The sequence below is a fragment of the Astatotilapia calliptera genome, chromosome 13 (assembly GCF_964374335.1).
Source record: "Astatotilapia calliptera chromosome 13, fAstCal68.1, whole genome shotgun sequence".
Lineage (NCBI taxonomy): Eukaryota > Metazoa > Chordata > Actinopteri > Cichliformes > Cichlidae > Astatotilapia > Astatotilapia calliptera.
In genome coordinates, this window is record NC_137434.1 from 31,789,925 (window position 1) to 31,811,690 (window position 21,766).

At 45.5% G+C, this 21,766-nt stretch overlaps 1 protein-coding gene and 2 non-coding genes across 5 annotated transcripts in view; 1 reads left to right on the plus strand and 2 right to left on the minus strand.

The window, feature by feature from the left end:
• Nucleotides 1-18,473, minus strand: part of ldb3a (LIM domain binding 3a) — a 33,473-nt gene extending 15,000 nt beyond the window's left edge. Inside the window, exons 1-5 of one of the 3 annotated variants that reach the window (XM_026189750.2) lie at nucleotides 16,666-18,473; nucleotides 16,392-16,579; nucleotides 5,339-5,490; nucleotides 2,972-3,041; nucleotides 111-133 (exon numbers count right to left, since the gene is read on the minus strand). In XM_026189750.2, the coding sequence (XP_026045535.1) occupies nucleotides 111-133; nucleotides 2,972-3,041; nucleotides 5,339-5,490; nucleotides 16,392-16,487 (341 nt within the window). In that variant the 5' untranslated portion in view covers nucleotides 16,488-16,579; nucleotides 16,666-18,473. Of the gene's footprint in view, nucleotides 1-110; nucleotides 134-2,019; nucleotides 2,187-2,971; nucleotides 3,042-5,338; nucleotides 5,491-16,391; nucleotides 16,580-16,665 lie in introns of all 3 variants that reach the window. The other 2 variants (XM_080288085.1, XM_026189752.2) reach the window with 2 other exon arrangements.
• Nucleotides 6,280-6,353, plus strand: trnat-cgu (transfer RNA threonine (anticodon CGU)). The gene has a single exon. It is a non-coding gene; the product is annotated as a tRNA-Thr (tRNA).
• On the minus strand, nucleotides 6,688-6,761 carry trnat-agu (transfer RNA threonine (anticodon AGU)). The gene has a single exon. It is a non-coding gene; the product is annotated as a tRNA-Thr (tRNA).
• Nucleotides 18,474-21,766: the final 3,293 nt, after the last annotated feature.

Consider the following 21,766-nt stretch of genomic DNA (forward strand, 5'->3'; position numbering starts at 1 on the left):
TAATTTTGAAATAGAGTCTGTAAAGCTGCAGGACCGCACTCGCCATCACCCCACGCCATGCCTTAAACAAACACACATCCAAGATGCATTCAGCTGCAGAGGATACTAACGGTGGAGCGGCGGGGGGGAAAACCTTGCTTGACCAACAGCAGGGACAGAAGAGAGGACGAACACGTGGAAGGACAAAGGAGGGAAGACAGAGGAGAATATGATGTTAGAAAACATATTCAGCATCATTCACTGTCCATCAGAGGTCAGAGGTCACATCCTCTGTTGGCTGCTGTGACGTCCGCTCTGCGAGTGAAGAGGAAGATTTAATCACAGCCTGTTCACAGTTCCCACAGATCCCACAGATCCCAGCTTCAGGGGATGGAGCCTGAGGCAGACTTTGCTGGGGTCACGTGTCTTCTGGACATTTTTTAAAGTTTCTTTGTTTTGGTCTTCTCTTATTCTGTCTTGTCATCACAGATACATAATTATGCATAATGTTATTTATCTGTTTACCTTTTCTTAATTTACGATTCTAATTCTTTGGATTAGGATGTATTTTTCTTCTTATTGCTCCTCTTCTCATTAACAGCAGTGGTGATATTATTATTATTGTTATCAGTAATATTAGTAGAAATAATAACCAGGGGTGTGCATACTTAAGTGTAAACCTATTTATGGAAGTGCAGGAACGTATCAACGTTAACTTTGAGACGAGCTACTGTACATGATTAATATAACATGTGCGGAAAAAACACATAAATGGTGATAATCTTTGTGAGTTTCATCTAAGAAGAGTCAGCGACATATGTGCATATGGTATGATAATTACAGCAGGATCATTATTATTATGTGTGTGTGTGTGTGTGTGTGTGTGTGTGTGTGTGTGTGTGTGTGTGTGTGTGTGTGTGTGTGTGTCCAGAGGGTCCCCTGACCTTTAAAAGCAGCCAAACAAACTAACAGGTGTTTGGGCTCTTCGGTGACGGAGTAACTGAATCACATTATTAATGGCGCGCGTGTGTGTGTGTGTGTGTGTGTGTGTGTGTCACTGTATACGTGTTCGTGACTGTAAACACACACCTCCACTGCAGCTGCAGCTGATGCAGAAGTGTTTGGATCGGTCGGCTCATTGCACCTTTTTCTGTAAAGTAACGTGTGACGTGACGCTCTTCTGCTCCCAGCTTGGAAACAGTCACTGACATCGCAGCACAACACAAACTCCACATAAGGTCAAAGGCTAACGCTGAGGTGGCCTAACTCATGATTTACATAGAGACAACATTACACAGCAATCTAAGGTTAGCCAGCTAGCTGTAACTTAGCTGCACAGCACGTATCTGAGCTCCATCGCGTCCAGGTCAGCTGTTCATATTTGCAAATGCACATTGTTGCAGTGGCCTGCAGTTTGCATGGGAGACGCCAGCTTGTCTGCAAACACTTGCCAAGTACAATCTGAGAGGTGGACCTCCTTCAGGGTATGAAAACATCAAGTCCGCATTGAGAACATTAGTAAGTTTTAGAGTAAGTGTGGTGTGTGTATGGGTGGAGCTGCAGTTTAACGTGTTTTTTTTAGGACACGTGACAGCATCACTGATTTGGTTTCACTTTTATGACACTGAAGGTTCAGATGCACTCATGTTTCTCCTCTTTGGAGTCAAAGGTCAAAGGTTACTGAGATTACTGCAAGGTTAACATGAACCTATAGTATAAAAAGTCCTCTTGAAGGGGGCGGAGCTAAAACAGCTTGACCTATAGGCTGAGCAGAAGCCCAGTATCAGATAAAGAAGGATTATTTCAAACTGTGAATCATGCAGAGCTGCTGAACGAGAATCCAGGACTATAAATGTAGAAATGAGCAGAATGGGTCCACGTGAATTATTTTGTATGAACCGAGACACCGGAGACAGCAGTTACTGGTACCTCACCAAACAGGAAACGTATTTTTCTTCCTCTTTGAACCATCTTTGAATCTGTTTCTGCTTCTTGACCTCTCATCAAACATGTCGCCGGGCTTCTAACGCCTCCACCTACCCCGCAGGCCGACCCGCCTGCATCGCGGCCATCTCCCTAAGAGTTTCCTCTGAGTACAGGCCGATGGGGGAGTTATACTGCCTCCTCTGAGCGGGGCTGACCGCCGCCGCACGCCCCCCGGGAGAGTCTGCCTCTGCAGGCCCGGAGGAGGTACTGCGGCCGTTTACCTGCACCGATGGAGGCGTCAGGAAGGGGAGGAGACAGGAAGGAGAGGGAGCAGAGCACACGCTTAAAAGACGATATATTTTTTTTAATCAAGGTGCTGTTATTCTAACCATGGGATCCTTTCAGTATAAAAGCCTGAAAGCATAAAGTGACTGAGAAAATCATCAAAAAGAAAAAATAAATAATTATTGTGAAAATAAATAAACTGACCAAATACATTCCTTTCATTTTAAGTTAATCTGTTGGATCAATTATCATCACTGCTGGAAATCTCTTAACTTAAACAGGAAATGAAATTCATCATGACTGCTCCTGTTTCTGTTTTCCTGCATTTTTGTTTTTGCACAAAACATTTTTGAGGTGCTAAGTTTGGCCTTTCTTGCATTTTTTTCCTGCAGCCACCAGGGGGCAGCAGCCATATACATTTCTCCAAAATACCTTTAACTGGTGTGTGTGTGTGTGTGTGTGTGTGTGTGTGTGTGTGTGTGTGTGTGTGTGTGTGTGTGTGGGGGGGGGGGGGGGGGTTGTTTCACTGTAGACAAAAATAACCAGTGCTGCACAAATACAGGACAATGATTAAAAACATAAATGTGACTACAGAATAAAATGATCCAATGCATATGAATAAGTTACTTCACTATGAGGAAACCTGTATGCGTGCATTACAGTGTTGTTACTTCTCTGTAATCATTGTACGCTGCCAGATATGCCAACAAAACAAAGGTGAAGTAAATTCATCCTGTTGAAGAATAAAATAATGATTTTGATGCATTATGGGTTCATTTACCTGCTGGTGAGGGACGACGGGAATCGTGGCGTCCATTCTCGGTGCCGCCATCGGAATCGGACGCTTCGACCTGCACGGAGAAAAGAAAGAGAGGCATTGACGCTCGCATCGTGAAATGAAAGGAGGGCAGCTTATCTAAGAGAGAGAAGATGAAAATGAAACGTGAAGGTTTTAATTCTCGTGCGCTCCTCTGAATATTTGTGCCTCGTAGAAACGACCATAAAGTCTGGTTTTCATCAATCATCTGCATTCTGACAGATTAACAGTGTAGTCTGTCAGAGCGGCAGCGTGACAGCGTCCATCCAGCAGGTTTAATAATCAAAAACAAACTGAAACCACCGTGTGATGAAACGTCTAAGCAGGACTTTTACAAATCACTTTACTTGTGGCTATTATAGAAAAAACATCAGCAGCAGGAAAAGCTTCAATTTCTCCAGAGAAAATAATAGAAGGAGGTCAGATGTTAAAGCAGACTGACGACAGAAAACAGCAAAATTTAAGTCGGATAAAATTGCAGCAAATGGAAGAAAAGGTGAAAGTAAGGGCACAAAACCAAAAAAAGTCAGCTCCAAATGCTTGCCTCAAGAAATGAAAGACAAGGTCTGAGAGCTGCGATGAGAATGAACACAAAGAGAACGTCTGCTCTGAAGAGTAATGAAGCTTCCTGCTGCAGGCCACAGGGCCAACCACAGCCTCACTGTTTCCAGCCTGACCCGACGTCAGGGGAAATTTCTTTTACTCCACTCAGCACTGTCGCCTGTTCAGCAGCTCTCAGTTCATATTCAAGATTCAGAGACTTCACCTGACAGTGGATCACTATAGGAACACCAGGAGGTGAAAAAAAGTCATCAGGGGTGGGGAACTCCAGGCCTCGAAGGCTGGTGTGAGACCCCCTCAACCTGTCTTGAAGTTCTCCAGAGGCCTGGTAATGAACTAGTCATGTGATTCAGGTGTGCTGACCCAGGGTGAGATCTAAAACCTGCAGGACACCGGCCCTCGAGGCCTGGAGTTCCCCACCCCTGTCCTACATGTTGGCAGCTTTAGCTGCTAGCTGCCTGCTAGGCTTTGCCTTAGCTAACAGGAGTCCTTGAACTGGACCTCTGCACCATGTCTGTGCTGTTGGAGTTACCCAGCTAGTAACGCATCTGTCTTCTAAACAGAAGATACCATAACCAGGCTCAGGGAGGGGCGGGGCCATCTGAAAGCAGCAGGGGGCGACTCCTGTGGTCGAGAAAAGAAGCAAAATGATGTTTTCGGTCCCATTAGAATAAAAGAGAATCAAACAGGATGTTATGATGACGATAAGGTTGTGGTTATCTTCAGTGTACGGTCTTCTGAGGTTTTTATCTCACCCTCTGTCTCTTCACAGGTTTGTTACGGTCGTTTTGTTCTGGTGGGAAAAGGAAAATGACCCCGATATGAAAACTTGAGTGAAGTCAGTTTATTGTGAGCAGTCCGCCTCATTGGTCAATACAGCTCGAGGGTGAGCGGGGGTTAACAATGACTTCCTGGCCTGTTTCCACGGCTTCATCACAAGCTTGAATTCACACCAGCAAAACATTTAAAACAACAATAGGAAAGAAAAACGGCGTCTCTTCATCCTGAGCTGAGCGTCTTATCTTCATCACCCGAGGCTCCGTGGTTATGAGAGACCGCAGGAAGCACTTTGTGGACCAACATTCATTTCCCCTCTCAGCTGTCAGACGTCTTCATGGCACAAAGAGACGTAAACGTAATGGCTGAAAGGAGGAAATGATCCGAGCGCAAAGGATGCAGCAGACTGAGGGAAATCCCAAAATCCACAACCTTCATTCCAGGCAGTGGCCGTGCGCTTCAATCCAACATCGCACACAGGACAACAGGATCAAAACATCTAACCCGGAAAACCGAAGAACTAAAAGAAAGAAAAGAAACTTCACAAACTACATTTCAGACAGAGGATGAGCTGAGGCGGTGCACGGAGGCTTAATATCACACAAAGAAGGATTATTTTGAACTGTGAATCATGCAAAGCTGTTGCAGGAGATTGTGAGGATAAAATATGGAGGTGCAGATGAGCAGAACCTGTCCACTTTAAACCCAACAGGACTTTTTAGTTATGATATCTGACCAGTTTTTCTGCAGAGCGAATAACAAATGCAAAAAACACAGAATCATAAAAACCGTCAGACACCTTCAGATCTTCTGACGCCCCAGACGAGTTATTACCAATCAATGTGACCTCAGAGACTGGCAGGTGTAACTGTCACCTGTGTGGGGCCTAAAAGGTTTACGTTTTCACATCAACATCTGAGCTCCAGACAGCAGGAGGACAAACAGGAAGCTGTTACAGACAGGAAGTGTGAGCAGGGAGGAGTCGGTTCTTACTTGGACATGGTGAGTGCCAGGTTGTAGTTTGCCATCTTGATTTTGTTCTGGGCCTCCAGGTGAGTCATCCCCTCGGTGCTGACGCCATCGATGGCGACGATGACATCACCCTGCATCAGGTTGCCCTGCGCCGCCTTGCTGCCTGGAGAGATCTGTCCAAACACAGAGACGACCACGTGTGAGTCACCTTTCACAGGTCAGCGCGCACTCGTTCATCCTGAAATGGTTTTCCACGAAACAATCCATGAAATGGGAAAAGATTTAATCAGCTTTAAAACGTCTGCACAACCTAATCTGGACACGTTACAGAAACAGCGCGTCAGCACGGTGAGGCCTCAACTTTCACGCTTCAGTTTCTCAGAGGAAAACACGAGAGGAGCTTTTCACAGAGCTGGAAGACGTTTCGATGTTAGACAGAAAAACAGACGTTCCTGCTCTCATGAGTTAGCTGTGAGGTTTTAAAGACAGAAGCAAATCACTCCTCATCACCAGGATTTGGCATTTTGAACCATCCACATGAAGCCCCGCAGTGACGTCATCAGTTCTTTATGTAAGAGCACTTTGGCATCTGCTTGGAACCACACTGTGGGACAGCCACCATTGAGGACACCAAGTCGCATTTTTGTATTTTTGTGTTGAAATTTCATCCCAGAGAAGTTTCAGGTTGCTCTACGCACCAACAGAAAGTGCCCTCCTGTTGTTAACGCTGCATCAGCATGGCTTTATTTGGTGGGGGCGGTTTAGGCTTGACTTTAAATTCAGTCTGGGAACAGAAGAAGATGCTAACAGTGACACTGTTCCTGGACACTTTGGGGTTCTGGATCTTTAATACATTTCAATTCAATTTTATTTTTATCTCCAAATCACAGCAGCAGTTACCTCGAGGTGCTTTAGATTGTAAGTTAGCAATAATACAGAGAAACCCCAAACCTCAGTCCCAAGGCTCTGTGGCTTAGCTGGTCAAAGCGCCTGTTTCGTAAACAGGAGATCCTGGATTCAAATCCCAGCAGTGCCTTTTAGTACACCTTTATTACTTCCCCCTTTAATCAGGCCTAAGATCCATTGGACTTCATGTGACCCTAACAATTGACATCATGCGGGAGGCTGTATGTGGTCCTCCTGGTGACTGCAGGGATGCACGCATTCAGAGGAAGGTTGCTACAAAACAACAGCCTTTTACCATTTTTTGATAGATGTGTACGATAAGCTAGCATTCTGAGCGTGTTTATAAAATGCTGACCTGCAAGTCGAGACCAAGTGTAAAATCATAATTTATTTGAAAGTGAGACTTTGGATTCCTGCTGAAAGGAAACGCTACAAAAACACAGCTGCTGTGTGAGACGCCAAACAGGCACTGCTGGGATTTGAACCCAGGATCTCCTGCTTACTAGACAGGTGCTTTAACCAGCTGAGCCACAGCGTCTCCTGCATGTGATCATTTCCTGTATCTCACACTGTGATATGTGGAAGCTGTTGTTACGAGTTCAAAATTGGGGATGGAAACAAGAGAAAAAACCACAATAACAACACTGGTCCGGCCGGGTTGAGTCAAACGATGATTTTAATGATCACACGCGTGGGAGATGGACACTGTATGCAGACAGCCTCTGATCTCAAAATGGTGGAGCATTGCTCAAACTTTTATAGCGTCTGGTGCCTCCACCTTATCATAAAAAGCCTAAACATTTACATGCTTTCTCTCACACGGCGTCTAAGCTACGACCTTGGCTCCCTGCTTATCTGCTCCTGCTGAGATGGGGCAGAAAACTCCAGCATATTCTGTTCTCTTCTAATCAGACAAATAAGACAATAACTCTCTGTGAACAGTATTTCTTATAACTCAGCAGTATAATGCATCATAAAGCAATGTCATTCATTCACAACAAGTCAGCAGTTTAATGTAATGCAAATCAGTTTAACTAATGCAATAGTTATCAGCTTCTTCTAATTCAGGAGAATAATGCAAACTAAACTACATAATAATTCACAATCTTTAATTAGGGATATAACATGGCATAAAATAACACTACAATCCAACACTGTCCAATCGGGCCTCTTGTCTGTGCTCCATGCCTGGTTGAAGAGGAGCTCACGATGGTGCCCTGATCATGTGATGTCTCACATCATCAACAGTGGCTCAACGATCTTCAGGAGCGCCTCCAAGGGGGACGGCCCCCTCTGGGGACGGCCCCCTCTGGGGGGTTTTCACCTGTTTTAGAAGTGAAGAGTTTCTAAATGTGAACATCTCACGGACAGAAGAAGTCCAGCTGCTGTCGGTTCAGGCTCTCCAGACCAGCATGGATGACCTCTGGCTGCTGTTGCTGTCCATGGTGCTGAAATGATGCTACTGATATTATTAATTATTTCTATATGATATTATTTGAGTAAGAGAGAGAATATGAGATGGTCCCAAAATGGTCCGTCACCCAGGGCGTCTCACCGAGACGCTACGCCTGTTTGTCAAACATCAGGGTGGAGCGGATCAGGGGCATTTTGCAACCTTGCAGCTATACCCACATGGCAGGATTTATGTTCCAGCTCCCCTTTAAACCTCTTACTGGTGATGAGGTGAGAGCCTCCAGTAGTTACTGAGCACAGGGACTGAGCTCGCTGTGGTATCACCGGAGTTTATTAATCAAATACAGAGCAGGAGGATGGAAAAATCAATGGAGGAATATGAAGTGTGAGAGTTGGCTGGAGGATCCTCCATCAGCTTGTTGGATGTGACCCAGCACCCTGCTTCATCCTGCAGCTCTGATCCAATCTTTGTCCAAAAGGATGGCGTGGTTGGTGCACAAATACATGGTTACCATCATTATCTTCTCTCCATGCAGTGTACCATTACTGAGAGCACATCTACCCTCAGACGAGCTTCACTGCTTTGTCTCTGAGCAGTGCAGGGCTGGGACGGCAGAGTCCTGGGAAGATGACAAGCTCGACATCGTTACGGCTCGCTCTGTCCACCCGAACCTCAGAAGCCTGCAGAAGCTCAGACTAGTCTAATCTCAGTGTTTTCACACACACACCATCTTAACTGATTCAAGGGAGGAACCTTGTTTAAAAAGACCAGCGGCCCAATCAGGGGATAATCGGGGGTCTGGCTGAGGTGCTGTAGCTTAGCCGGTCAAAGCATCTGCCTTGTAAATAGGAGATCCTGGGTTCAAATCCCAGCAGTGTTTTCATATAAATTAAATTAAAGTTTAACTTATCTGACTTCACTGAACCTGCTGATTTAATCGGTTCAGACAATCAAGGTGGGACAGAGAAATGGAAGATGGGTCAATAAACACAAGCAGCAGGACGACTGTCAGCTGTTTAGTCCTCGGTGATTCAGGAATACGATGCCAAACTTGGCTGGTTTGCTGCTCTGAGTCAAAGGAAAACCACAGATGGAGTTAAATGGCATGAACCACATGGATGCACGGCTGTGATTTGAATCCAGGATCTCCTGTTTACAAGGCAAGCACATTAACCTGTTAAGCTACAGCACCTGCTATAAGAAGCTAAAGCTAACATATTTGCTGCTTCTTTAACCAGGTTAAACAATGTTATTATAACTAGGTGATCATATGGTTCAACATCCATCACAGGTCATCAATGGCTGTTCAGTTTTCTCACCAAAGCTGGAATCATTCATTTATACTTAGATGCTCTTCATTATCAGACTTTAATAAAAGAGGCTGATGGAAGGGCTGCTCTCAACATGAGGTGAGATTTAATCTGGGGGAGAGAACCAGTGTTTCTTACATGTGGGGGTGGAAAGTTCCACAGCCTGGGAGCAGAGCTTTCAGGTGGTCTGTGCTGGTAGGAGGGGTTCTGGTAATAATGGGGCCAGCAGAGTTTTGAACCAGTTGAAGCTGATGGAGGGATTTTTGGGGGAGACCATGCAAGAGAGAATTACAACAGTCAAGGCGGGAGGTAACGAGACCGTGGACAAGAATGGACGCAGACTGGGTGGAAAGACAAGGATGTGTTAATGTTGCGTAGATGGAAACAGGCAGAACAGCTGAGATTACTGATGGGAGAGTGAACTGTGATGACATCAAGGCTCTGAGGTGAGGGGAAAACTGTGGAGTTAGTGAGAAATGGTTTGCCTTCACTAGGTTGGATTTAGTGCCAATAAAAAGGATTTCAGTTTTATCCTCATTGAGCTTAAGAAAATTAGAGATGAACATCCATGAACCTGGAGGAGGTTAATGGATGTAGTGATGGAGGAGGATGCTGGGTTAGGAGATGATGTGCTCTACAGAGACCTGAGGGAAGCAGCTGTAAGAAGGAACGGAAGGAAATCTTCAGCAAAAGCAGGAAGGAGGAGGTGCTGTAGGTCCGCAGGTCAGAGCACCTGCATGTAAACAGGTGCTCTGACCTGCTGGGTTCAAGTCCCAGCAGTGCCTGAAGGAGCTTTTTCTACATATTTCACTGCGACATCACCCTGATGATCTGGCTGTAGGAGCTGTCGGCCTCTCTCATCCAAACGTTTGTTTGCTGCTTTCAGCTTTTCTCGTCACGGCCGAGCTGCAACAATGTGAGGCCTGTCCAGGCGGCAGAGTGGCCTAGTTTCACTGGGAGCTGACCTACATACACACACACACGCATGGACACACACACAGATACACGTTAGGGGTGTCCGAAGTGAGATGACATCAGAGGAGGCGGGTCTCCTTCTCTTTATGGTCGCTCGTCTCCTCTCTGGACAAGAAAGAGTTAGAACTGAGGCTCTGGACTTTCTCTGACAGCAGCGACAGTAACAGTAGATGAGCTGAGAAAGCAGAGATAAGACGTGTGTGTGTGTGTCGGCGTGTGTGTGTGTCCGTGCGTGGGTGTGTGTCCTTCAGAGGCTAAAAACAGCCCGCTGCCTGTCAGCAGCTGCTCGCCGCCTCGCTGCAGAGATAAACTGCAGCTGATTATTTCTCACATCGATTCATAAAGTTAACTTTTATCTGTTTGCGTCAGATTTTTTTTGCATGCCTGTGTAACATTTTGTCCCACAGCTGTGGGCTGAGTGGATCTGTGACGGCCACTCCTTCCCGTCGTCCTCACAGTGGTTTTGCTTCATCCTTCAGTCTGAATGTTTGTTGCTTCTTTCTGTCTCTTTTTGATCATCTTCCATCCTCAAATAACCATTTGTGTCACCTTTGTGTGTCCTTGCATGTGTGTGTTTGTGTGTAGGGATTCAATTCTATGCCTTCTAGTTTTTAAATTCTTACTGTTTTTTACTTGTATTGCTTTTATTTATTTATCTTTTTAGTTTCAAATAGCTGTACGCTTTATAAATGAAGTTATTATTATTGTTATTTATTATTTGTATCCTTTATTTTGCACTTTCTCTGATTCTTTTGGCCTCCTCACAGTTGATTTCATTTTCTTTGTTTTTCTGTTTTACATCCTCTTTGTGTCTTTTTGTGCGTATGGTTGTTTTCCATTTCTGTGTTGGTGCTTTTTGTTGCTTGCTGCACTCTGTTTGCATCCCTTTTCAGACATTTTGCATCCCCTGGGCTTCAATTTGCACGAGTGATTATTGTACATCTCTTTTAGCATTTCATATTTTGCATCCTTAAATTATCATTTCATCTTTTGAGTTCATTTTGTGTGTCCTCTTCTGTGAGTGCACATCCTTTTGTAGCAGCTTTTCATCTGTATGAAGTTTGTTTTTGGTCCTTTTCCCTCCATTTTTATGCATTTTGCAGGCATATTTTGATCTTTTTCAGCGGTTGTATATCTGGTATGTGCACGTTGTCTCTTTTTGCTAACTCTGCGCCTCCTCACAGTTGTTTTGAATCTGTTGTGGGTCCAGCATGACTGAAGAAGGCCACAGTTGTTTTGACCCTCCTGCTTAGTCTAAAGAAACGCACCTCTGTGCGGTCTGACTAAAGCTGCTTGGTCTATTTGTGTCGATCTCACAGCTGAAACTTGTATTCAACTCCCCGCTGACCTACTAAACCGAGTCCAGTCTTAGTTCACACGTCTTATTTGGGGTTTCCTGAAGCCATTTGGGATCCCCTGACCATCAGCAGCATGTGCAGCTGTGGCAGGAAGCAGCGGGGTCAGCGGGGAGCTCGCCGAGTGCTGAGTCAGCTCCGTGTGTTTGTTACAGCGGGCATCGAATTACCGCCGGCTCGGCTTTCGCCCCGACTGTAAAACTCGAGCGAGCTTTGAGCTGTGAGAGGAGCAGCAGGAACGCTCAGAGCCCCGTGAAGCTTTGTAAGAAAATCACTAATTAAACACAGACATGAAGTAAAAGCACAGGAATCTCTGCTGCGTGGGAACAAAGGTCATTTATGTCTGAAAAAACAGCCACAGAGAAAGACTGATGTGTCCTTCAGCAACTGCAGACTTTCTGGTATTTACTTTTTCATCTTTGATTTCTTTAGCTGAGAACAGAAATGCCTCAAAACAAGAAGAAAGTCTTTGCTTTCACACAAACACACCTCTAGCTGCTCAGAGAGACATTTAAAGATGTGTTTCTAACTCATCTTCCCAACATTTGGGGACAATCCCACAAACGGACTCGGAGTCGATGACGTAAACAGGAGATCTCTAGTTCTGCCTTTCAAACAAACTCACATGTGTGAAAAATATATCACAACAAAAAAGTTTTTTTAATAGATTTTGTAGCTATAGCTACAAAATTCTTTTGTGTTTGCATGAAAGCAAAGAGACAAATGTTCTTGTTTATGAACCTTTCCTCAGTTTGGTCTGAGTAACCAAATCCACAGATCAGACTCTTTAACTTTCTTATTGACGAGTGTGGTTCTGCTACGTATACCAAAACATCATCTGTGTACACTGAGATTTCGTATTCTTCATATTTGATCTGATCTCCTTTGATGTGGTTGTGCTGATGATTCTGTGCTAATAGTAAACAGTACAAAGAGCTGCTGTGCAAAGGTTTGGACAGAAAGACCCTCGAGGTGGTGACACTGTTTTCAAGTCAAAGAAGCAAAGCAGAAATCTTGACGGCATTTTAAAATCAACTCTAAATCAACCTCACAGCCAGGAGGACTCAGCTGTAAGAAGCTGCAGCGTGCAGCTTAGCTGGTTGAAGCGTCTGTCTCGTAAACAGGAGAGCCTGGGTTCAGATCCCAGTAGAGCATGCTTTACAACAGACCTGGTAAACAGGCTGAATGAGCTTTTATCTCTGGGCTGCACAAATGAAACCCATCATGTTCTAGATTCTGGATGATGTAGACAGCGTTGGCCTGACACTGAAAAAAGCTCCTGCAGTGTGTCCGTGCATATCCTGCTGTTACTAGACTGTCATCTGGACAGGATGACATTAGAAATATTGGCTAAAATCTGCAGAACATTTGGGCTTCTTAAACGCCATCTGTCACCTATTGCATACATAAATCCTTCACTCCAAATAACCTAAATCAGAGATGCTGTTTGTAAAATACTAAAAAACCGTTCAAAGGATAAAAACAGTGGAAATGACCTGGAGATGTTGGCTGTAAAACAAAACTGGAAACTTTTAGAGGGTGTGCAAACTGCGCAGAGACGTTTCCATGGATTAAAGCGGCACGAATCCTGCTCCGTGTGAACACTTCCTCACTGCTGCTGGTCCTTTAGAGGCCACCAGCTGTCACTTTTTCAGCCTCGAATCGTCCCAAACTCCCAGACACGACTTCAGAACAATCGCCGCTGCCGGCCCGAAGGAAGGACTGAAGTCATTTGGCTCTAAATATATTCAAACAAGGTGCTGACAGAGCGCAGAGGAACACTGAGATGGAGAAGATTCATTACAAATCCTTTTAACTTAAAGCAGCAAAGCTTAAAGTGAAGCTCCTGCAGCTTCTCAACCAATCAGGGATGAAACATGCAGACTGTCCGGCACTGTGACATCACTCAGTGGTACACACTGTGGTACACACTGTATGGCAGTTATCTGCTACATGAGCTGGTCTGTGATCCAGTTAAAAAGTAAGAAGTTGTTACTATTTAAATAATCCAAGTGAGAGTCACACTGGACCTGTTTGACCCACACTTCACTCATGTTCAGGGGAAAGGGTGCATCTGTTGGGGACTATTTTAAGCAGCAGATTAATCCACATCTGTGCCGGTGCAGCGACATGCATTTCATTCCTTCTGGAGCTCTGCAGCTCAAAACATTGACGGAGAGATGTCGGGCTTTGAAGGAAAGCTTGGATGGGGAGAATCCTGTGACCCTGCTGATATTCTCTTTGAGCGCTGAGCAGCAGATTGGATCTAACTCAGCCTCGTCTGCCTGTAAATCCCACCTCTTCACCGCCGCTCCCTGAACCTCATGCTCTGAACAATGAACCAGCGAGCAGAGAGGGATGATGGGAATATGAACACTGCTGAATTTCCTTCCTCACTGGTATTAGTTTAAGTCTGTTGAGCATTTGACAGGATGCAAGTGTGTCTGGCCTACAGCAGCAGTGAGAAGGGAAAGCAGACATGTCTAAATCATGGCAGCGTTGGCCGACGGAGCTGCTTTACATGATCCGCCAGCAAAAGTAAAGATGCATTTCATTTTAACCTCAGAATCGGTTATCAATTGGCGTCACACGTTCATGTGCAGGAGTCACTGTGAAGGGCTTTTATTGTGAAAGGAAGGAACAGGAAGAAGCTCCATCTGACTTCCTGTCCTGATGGAGCAGCAGCAGGCTGCAGCAGGGTCGTTACAAACCGACTCAGGACGGAAAACGTTGACAGGGACGTGAACTTGGATCCGAGCCGACAATCAGGCAGAAACTGGAGGGTCGGATGGAAAAGGAAGGTCCTCGTTCTCAGTTCTTCACGTAGAGCATCATCGGCACTAGAGGTGAAACGAGGTCCATGTAGCAGAAGTCTGTTAATACTCGTGAATCCACAGTTCATTCAGAACTTTTTGTGTGGTTGTATGGTTGGTGTAACATGACTGTCACATCCCAGAGCGAGGAGCAGAGGTCCTGCCAGCCTCTCCGGGGTTAAACCAGTCGCTGACTCTCACACAGACAGAGGTTCTGCTCGAGTCTTATTTTTGGTTCGTCTCCGGCAACGTGGAAACACCTCCCACCAACTCCGTCAGCGAGGTGCAACCTGAGAGGCAAAACCCGGGGCCAAAAACAGCTCCTCGAACCAGGAACACAAGATTTACTGTTCCTGTACGAGTGCTGCCCTGACACAGACATAAGGTCTCACTTCAATCATCAAGTGAAACAATTTAAGAATAAAAAACTAAAAAGGTTCTGAATCGTGAGGCTTTGTTTCAGCCCTGTGACTGTTCTGGACAACTAAACATGATTTAGTATCTCAAAGAGGACCTCCATCTTTCTCAGCCTGACGGAGGAGCTGCGTAAAGCGCGTGGAGCTGTTAACAAACAGCGCGCTCACAGAGGCTGATGAGTGTAACAGCTGAGCAGGGGGAGCGCTGAAGGTCGGCCGTCCCCGAATGAATGAGTCCTCACAGCGTGTGTGTGTGTCTGTGTGTGTCTGTGTGTGTGCGTTTTTATCACTGCTGCTGTTGTAGGGTCCTAAATCTGTTCACAGTCATGTTGTGGGGACCTGCGTCTGTCTCTCCTGTGGGAGGACTCGGTTTAAGGTGAATGCAATGATGGAAACTGTGGAGCCGCCAGCAGAGACTTGGATTACAGATGCAGTGAATAACAATGGAAGAGCAGCAGCACCCAAACACAACACAAAACATCTGTAGGCTAAATGTGTGGAACATGAACATCTGGAACATCCTGCCAAGTTAAACAGTTTGAATAAAAGTACAGCAACATATATGAACCCCAGTAAACACAGCTCAGGGTCCAAAACCACCAAAGTCGGCTGGACAATAACTGCAAATCAGAAAGAAACATAAAATGAACCCGAGCCCATCACAAAGAGACGCACAAGAAAACTAACAGAAACACAACAACCCGAAAGGGTCAGAGGCTTGAACTACAAGAAAGACACAAAACTGCCAAACTGAGCTGCAAAAAGACGACTTACAACCTGACAAAAGACACAGAATTACCTGAACGAACCAGGACAGACGCAAAAAACAACTGAACAATTAAAAAAACGTTAAAAAGACCCAAAACACAAACAAACCCCCGAATTTAACAACCACAAAAAGTCTCAAAATCACTAAAAAGAAAAGAAACCCAAAGAATTTAACTACACAACAACTGCACCAAAAGGCAGAAATACCAGAGAGAGAGACATTTAATGACCGTAAAAGGAAAAGAAACTAAAATTAGATGCAAAACTACAGAAATAAGTTGTTCAGTATCTCCAAAACCATGCAGACTAGCTGCACTGCAAACCCAAACAACCCACAGAGACACCAAATAACAGCAAGAGGACAAAAACAATCAGCACTGATGCAACGTGACCTGAAAAATGCAAAACTGCCAACAAGAGGCTACACAAAGCTGCAGCCACAGCTTTTGTCCCAACACATCAGGCATCACATCCAAAATCACCAAACAGAACCCGACACAGAGGTCAAAGGTCATCAACATCCCACCAGCAGATTACAGTGGAGCTGCAGGAACTTCGTCTCTCCATCTGTCCAGAGAGACGAGGCTCCGAAAGCAACACCAGCTCCAGTTTCAGGCCTCCACCTCTGCTTCGGCCTCCCTACCTGACGGGGGGGGGGGGGGGGGGGGGGGGTGTCGACGGGCTTCACTGATTCAAAAAGGAATCAGCCACACATCAGAGATTATGTCCCAAAGCAGCCACGTCTCCTCAGCTGGACTTGAAATGGAATTAGTCTACAGCAGGTTGAGTTTAATGACTCATGAGCACGTCGAACAGACCCGAGGCTCACACCAGCTCGGATTTTAAATATTAATCATTAAAGTTTCAGTAACAATGCTGAGGGGAATTTTGAGCTTTATTTTGAAAGAATACAGATGACAGGAAATAAGGCAGGACATGCAACAATGGTTTGCATCTTAAACCGTCCCAGCTTCGTCTTTCTAGATTCATTCCCTTTTGTAACACCACTAAGGACTCAGACTGGGACACAGATATCAGAGACTCACATCTGTCAGCCAAACACAGAAATTGGGCGAAGCTGCAGGTGAAAAAGTGCGTTTCCTGTCCGATTTCCTACCCTGGAGATGGTCAGCGGCATGTTGAAGTCCTTGCCCCCCTGCAGCCTGAAGCCCCAGGGCCCGGGGCCGGGCAGCGACACGGTGTAGGTGCTCATTCTTCTTCCACACAACTACAAAGATCCTTCAAAGTCAGAGCAGAGTTTCTGGAACAAAACCCACCGGCAGCTGCAGGAGACACGGGACGGCTCTGAAAGCAGAGAGGCGATAGAGAGAGAGGGCGTGAAGCAGGTGAAGCAATCACGGAGGAAAGAAAAATGAGTGAAATGCACCAACCGAAGAGGAAGAGAACGAGTCGCAGCAGCTGAGAGGAGAAAGAGGAGGACCTGCCTGCTTGGACGGGCTGAAGTGACAGCCTAAGAATAGCCTCAGACAGTGGTGTGGCATTGTGGGGGGGCGGTGGGGTGAGGCGGGGTGAGGCAGGGCAGGGGGGTCTGCAGGGAAAGGAGGGGGGGTGGACTTATATGGCGTGAAAGGGGACACCCGGTATGCCAGGCTCGCCGTGATTCACAGCGGCTAATATAGACCAGCAGATTCTTCTAGACCCTCCTCACTGCCCCCCTCAATCATGCAGCGCCCAGGGTCTCCCACGCATCCAATCAGGGGCAGCGTCAGGAAACGTCTCATTATCTCGGTGGCGATAAAGCCCAAACAGAAAGGCCACGAGTGGAGTGGCACTGATAGCTTAAAGGTCAGCAGGTTCAAATCCCTCCACGGGTCGCTGCCGAAGGCGTCAGCGAGGCCCGAGCCCGACTTCACCCGTCAGGGGAACGCTCTGAGCCTCGTGGACTCAGAAGAAAAGTGTCCACCTGTCAGGACTGTCCTCAGGTTTACCCAGCCTAAAGGACTCCAACACCTACAGAAAACTACAAACATGACCGCCACAGAGAGCCAGTGCAGCCAAACACAGAGCCGATAACCTCAAAGAACGGCAAAGTAATCACACAGAGATTAAACCTCTCAACACCAGATGAAATTTATCTTTACGAAGATTCAAAAGTAAACGATTAATGTCCGACAAAGAGAAGCACGATGACCACAACAGGACTCAGCTGCCACAAATAGACCTCGAGAGGACGACAGCTTAGAGAGACGCAAGACACAAAATGATAACGAAGAGACAAAAAAGCCTCAAATTAGGTGGAAAATGACAAAACGGGACAAAAACCGCTACAAAGACACACAAACAGACCCTCAAAAGACAACAATCCACAAATATTAGCACAAAAACTAGAGAGAGGCAAGAAAGAGCCAAAAACTGCAGAAACAATCACAGAGACAAGCAAACACACACGAGGGAACCTGACAGGACAAAATGAGAAGCCCAACAAAGTGAGTCTGAATCAGCACATTCAGTGTTTTTAAAGGCGACACACGAAGCCCACGAGAGCATACGGGTCAGATGTTATCGGGGTAACACCACCTTCTGCCTGATGGTGGGCAGGGTGGTGTCAGTGCGCACACTGGGAACCAGAAATGCTGTTTGTAGGTGTAATTTGGGGGGCAGAGTCACACCTATAAATCTCACGTTTTTAATTCAGGTGGTGCTCCATGTGTTGTATGTGGTCTTCATTAAATATGATAAAGTCTGTGAACTTTCCAAACACCTGAGGAGGCTGCAGGACTTTAAACAGCCCAGGTACCCCGAGCACACCTGTGGACGCCCCTCTAACAGGTGCGTGTCAGATGGAGTGAGGCACTGTGGTTAAAGCGCTAGCCAGCTAAACAGGAGATTGTGGGTTTGAATTCCAGCACCGCCTGCTTATTAACAGGAAGATGAAAAAGCAGCTCTTCTCTCCAAGCAACAGTGAGTCAAAAACCACCAGAGGTGCAGAGCCCTCACTGCTCACACAGGCTGGGGGCGATCGGCCCTCTGCACCGACTGACAGGCTGATCCCAGAGCAGCGCTGAGCCTGTTATATCACCGGCTAAGTTTAGACTCTGAGAGGCAGAGTGGACTGGGACGGAGCTGTTTAAGGTTTTAGAAACTTTTATTTAAACCATCCATCTATAACAGTCCTTACCAATGTTCCCTCTAAGCTGCGCACGTGCAGCTAATCCACGTGGTTGACAGGCTATGACAGCGTCCTTATGTGCCGACACCGGTGTTTTAGCAAAGCGGTTGATGCGGAGTGAAGCCACGTTAATGACAACGTGTACAACCATTGGAGATGTGAGCAGGACAGACGGAACAACTGACGGGAACAGTGTGGACTTTATACCAGTTTTTAAATTGTGTTGATCGGCCACGTAAAACCAGAGTTATGATAAAATATCTGCAGTGTTTGGTTTTCTTCCTGAATACTGTCGTTGTTTATATTTACTGCAGGAAGAAACGGTAAAAACGGCGTTTTATAAGGAAAACGCTCGAAATCACTCCGCCTGTGAACAAAGACAGCCCCCCTCCAGCCTTTCCTATTGGTGGAAAAATGTACCATGTGGACCAATCAAAACATGATATGGCAACATGGCCTTTAGTTGTTTAGGGAGGGGGAAGTTTTAGGAGTGACGGTGTGTTTGAGATGTGAGAGATTTGCTACGTTTAGCACAAATCGTGTGTAGTTAGTGTGTAGTTAGTGTGTAGTTAGTGTGTAGTTAGTGTGTAGTGTAGTCAATAGTTTTGTTGTGTGTCAGAACAATGAGGCGACTGCTGAGTGTTACAGGTGTTACAGCAGTGACACATCTGCTGCTGTCAGGCCTGCAGGTATCAGGCTGTTGTTCTCCTTCATCTCATAGTGGACAGAAATTATTTTTTGCAGCGGCACAAATAATTTGTGTGGCATCAGATTTGATGCAGAACAGCTGATTGTTCTGTAAATACTTTGAAATGTTTGTTTAAAAAACGCTTTGGCTGCATTTTTAGGTAAACAGCTGCAAAAAACTTTGTTACTTTTTTGAAGAAGTAAGTATATAGTTAATTTCCCAGCATTGGTCATTATTTACTGTATTTTGCAGACAGAGAGTTACAGACTCTCTCCCAGACTCAGACTCATCATACAAGTCAGAGCTTTATAAAAAAAATAATAAGAAAGTTGTGTTTTCAAAATTGGAGTTGAAGTTTTTTTTTCCTTCCAATAGTGTTAACATGCTGCACAGGTCACAAACAAGATTTGTTTACATTTTCATTGTAAGTGGGCTAAAGCAGTTAATTAAGAGTCGTCTAACATAAATGCTGTAATTTGATAATTTTAATAAACATGTAACTTGGATGGATTAGATGCCGACGTGACCACAGTGCACACGTCTGCTGTCGCTCACAGTGGACCTAGGGACGCTGAGGGAGTTTGTGTGTTCGCTCAGACACATGGAAGATTAGAGGGAACATTGGTCCTGACTCATAACAATCATCACTAAAATCTCACTGACAAACTGCAATGAGTGTTATCCACGTGAACGCGTCAGAAAAGATCGCTTATTTATCCATAAAAGGAACGCATGCTCAATGGTTTTTCAGGGTCTAAGTTAGGAGTGTAAATGTTTAACCAACACTGAGAAACACCAAAAGCTGCAGTTCCTGTGGCGTCCAGCAGAGGCAGCAGTGAGTCAGTCTCCATAGACTCCCATGTTAAAACTTTCCAGCACAAACAAACATTTTTTACAGCCTGATACACAAACTGTTTGGTCTCTGTGGATCATTTTGTGGCTGCTTCAAAGTTAGAGTTCAGAAACGAATTACTGTGACCATCTTTTATATACAGTCTGTGGTTAAGCCAGAAATAAGGAGCTGTGGGTTTAATGTGCAGGCCTGGCTTCTGTTACTCAGAACTAAAATGAAGCTTTGTGGATCAGCACTGCAGGGACGTGTAAAGCGAACCCTGCTGACCCTCAGCGAGGAGTTTAAAACACAAACTGAGTCAACCTGAAGGCATGAGAGCGGAGGGGAAACCATCCACAGCCACAGCAGTGATACTGATCCCCCCCAGCATAGAGCTACAGCTGACCTCTGAGCATGTGTGAATAGTTTGTCATTTTAAACAGCTTCTTAATGGAGCTGCCTCTTTGCATGAAAGGTCAGCTGGTGAGTTACAGCTTGCTGTGTCTGTAAACATCAGCTACATCCTGTTTGTGAAGACAAACTCACAAACAAACGTAACAAGATAATGAAGCTCTAAAATCTGAGTCCAATAAAAGCCTCAGACGTCACAAAGTCGTTATTACTCTTCCTAAACTCGACGCTTCCGGTTTCTGCTCTCAGGTGGTCTGCAGACTGACACCGCCCACCTGCTCTCTGCTCCGCCCAGCTCGGCGCACAGAACCTAACGCACACCCTCAGAATAAGTAAAACCCACCAGGTGAGGCTTCAGGCTCCTCTTCTGTCATACCTGAGAGCTGACCCCACCCACCGACCCGGTGAGCCGGGAGAAGCTGTCGGTGTGACCGGCCGCAGCAGCTGCGAGCCGGCGGGCGGTGCGACTTGTTGCCGGTTGTGGTGGTGATGCAGGAGGTGGAGAAGGAGGATTAAACAGTAGAAAGCAGAGGGTGGAGACGGGAGGAAAGGGTGTGAGAGGCGGGTACCTGCCGTCGCTGTGCAGCTCCGACACACCGAGCGGAGTGGCCTGCCGCGATCACGGGATCCTGCTCCGCTCCTCGGGCACAGAGCAGCAGGGAGGCCGGGGGCAGGAGGAGGGCAGCAGGGGTGTTAACAGCGGATTTTCATTAGCAGGATTTTATTTAAAGAGGCAGGAGGCACCTGAAACCGCGCAGAGCTCCAGGTAAACACAGAAAACAGGAGCATCCGGAGCCAAACGCGTCACTCTGCGTTCATGTTCATCTATTTAATTATATCCGTAAAGAAACGAGCAAATACACTGAACGGGATTATGAAAGGATTAAAGAAATGAAAGAAATGACCTGTTTTGTATTATTAAACCTTCATTATAATCAGTCTAGTTTTTATAGGCCTGTGAAGTGTATTCATCACATTTCTGTGGTAAATACATGTTTAATGTGTGCAGCGTTAAACACAGGCTGTATAACAGAGATGACTCTGTGACGGGCATGTTTTATATCACTCATGAGCAGTGTTGGTCACGTTACCTGAAAAAAACAATCAGTAACTAATTACTGATTACTTATTTTCAAAAGTAATTAGTTACTTAGTTACTTTTTAAAGTAACAACCTGAATAGGTGATAAAGTGATAGATCTTTCAGCCCAATTCTACTTTTTCTGCATAATCCATCATACAAAATGTAATCAAATGGAAAAGTCTCTTTTTAAAACTTGTTTTATTAGTTTTAATCTTTTAACTTTATACATCAAGCAAAATTAAATTATATGCAACATTCTCTGACTGGAAGAAATTAGTTTAACATTTAAACCTATTTTCTGCACATTCCAGCACATAAAATAAAATATTTTGTGTGTTTACACTCAGT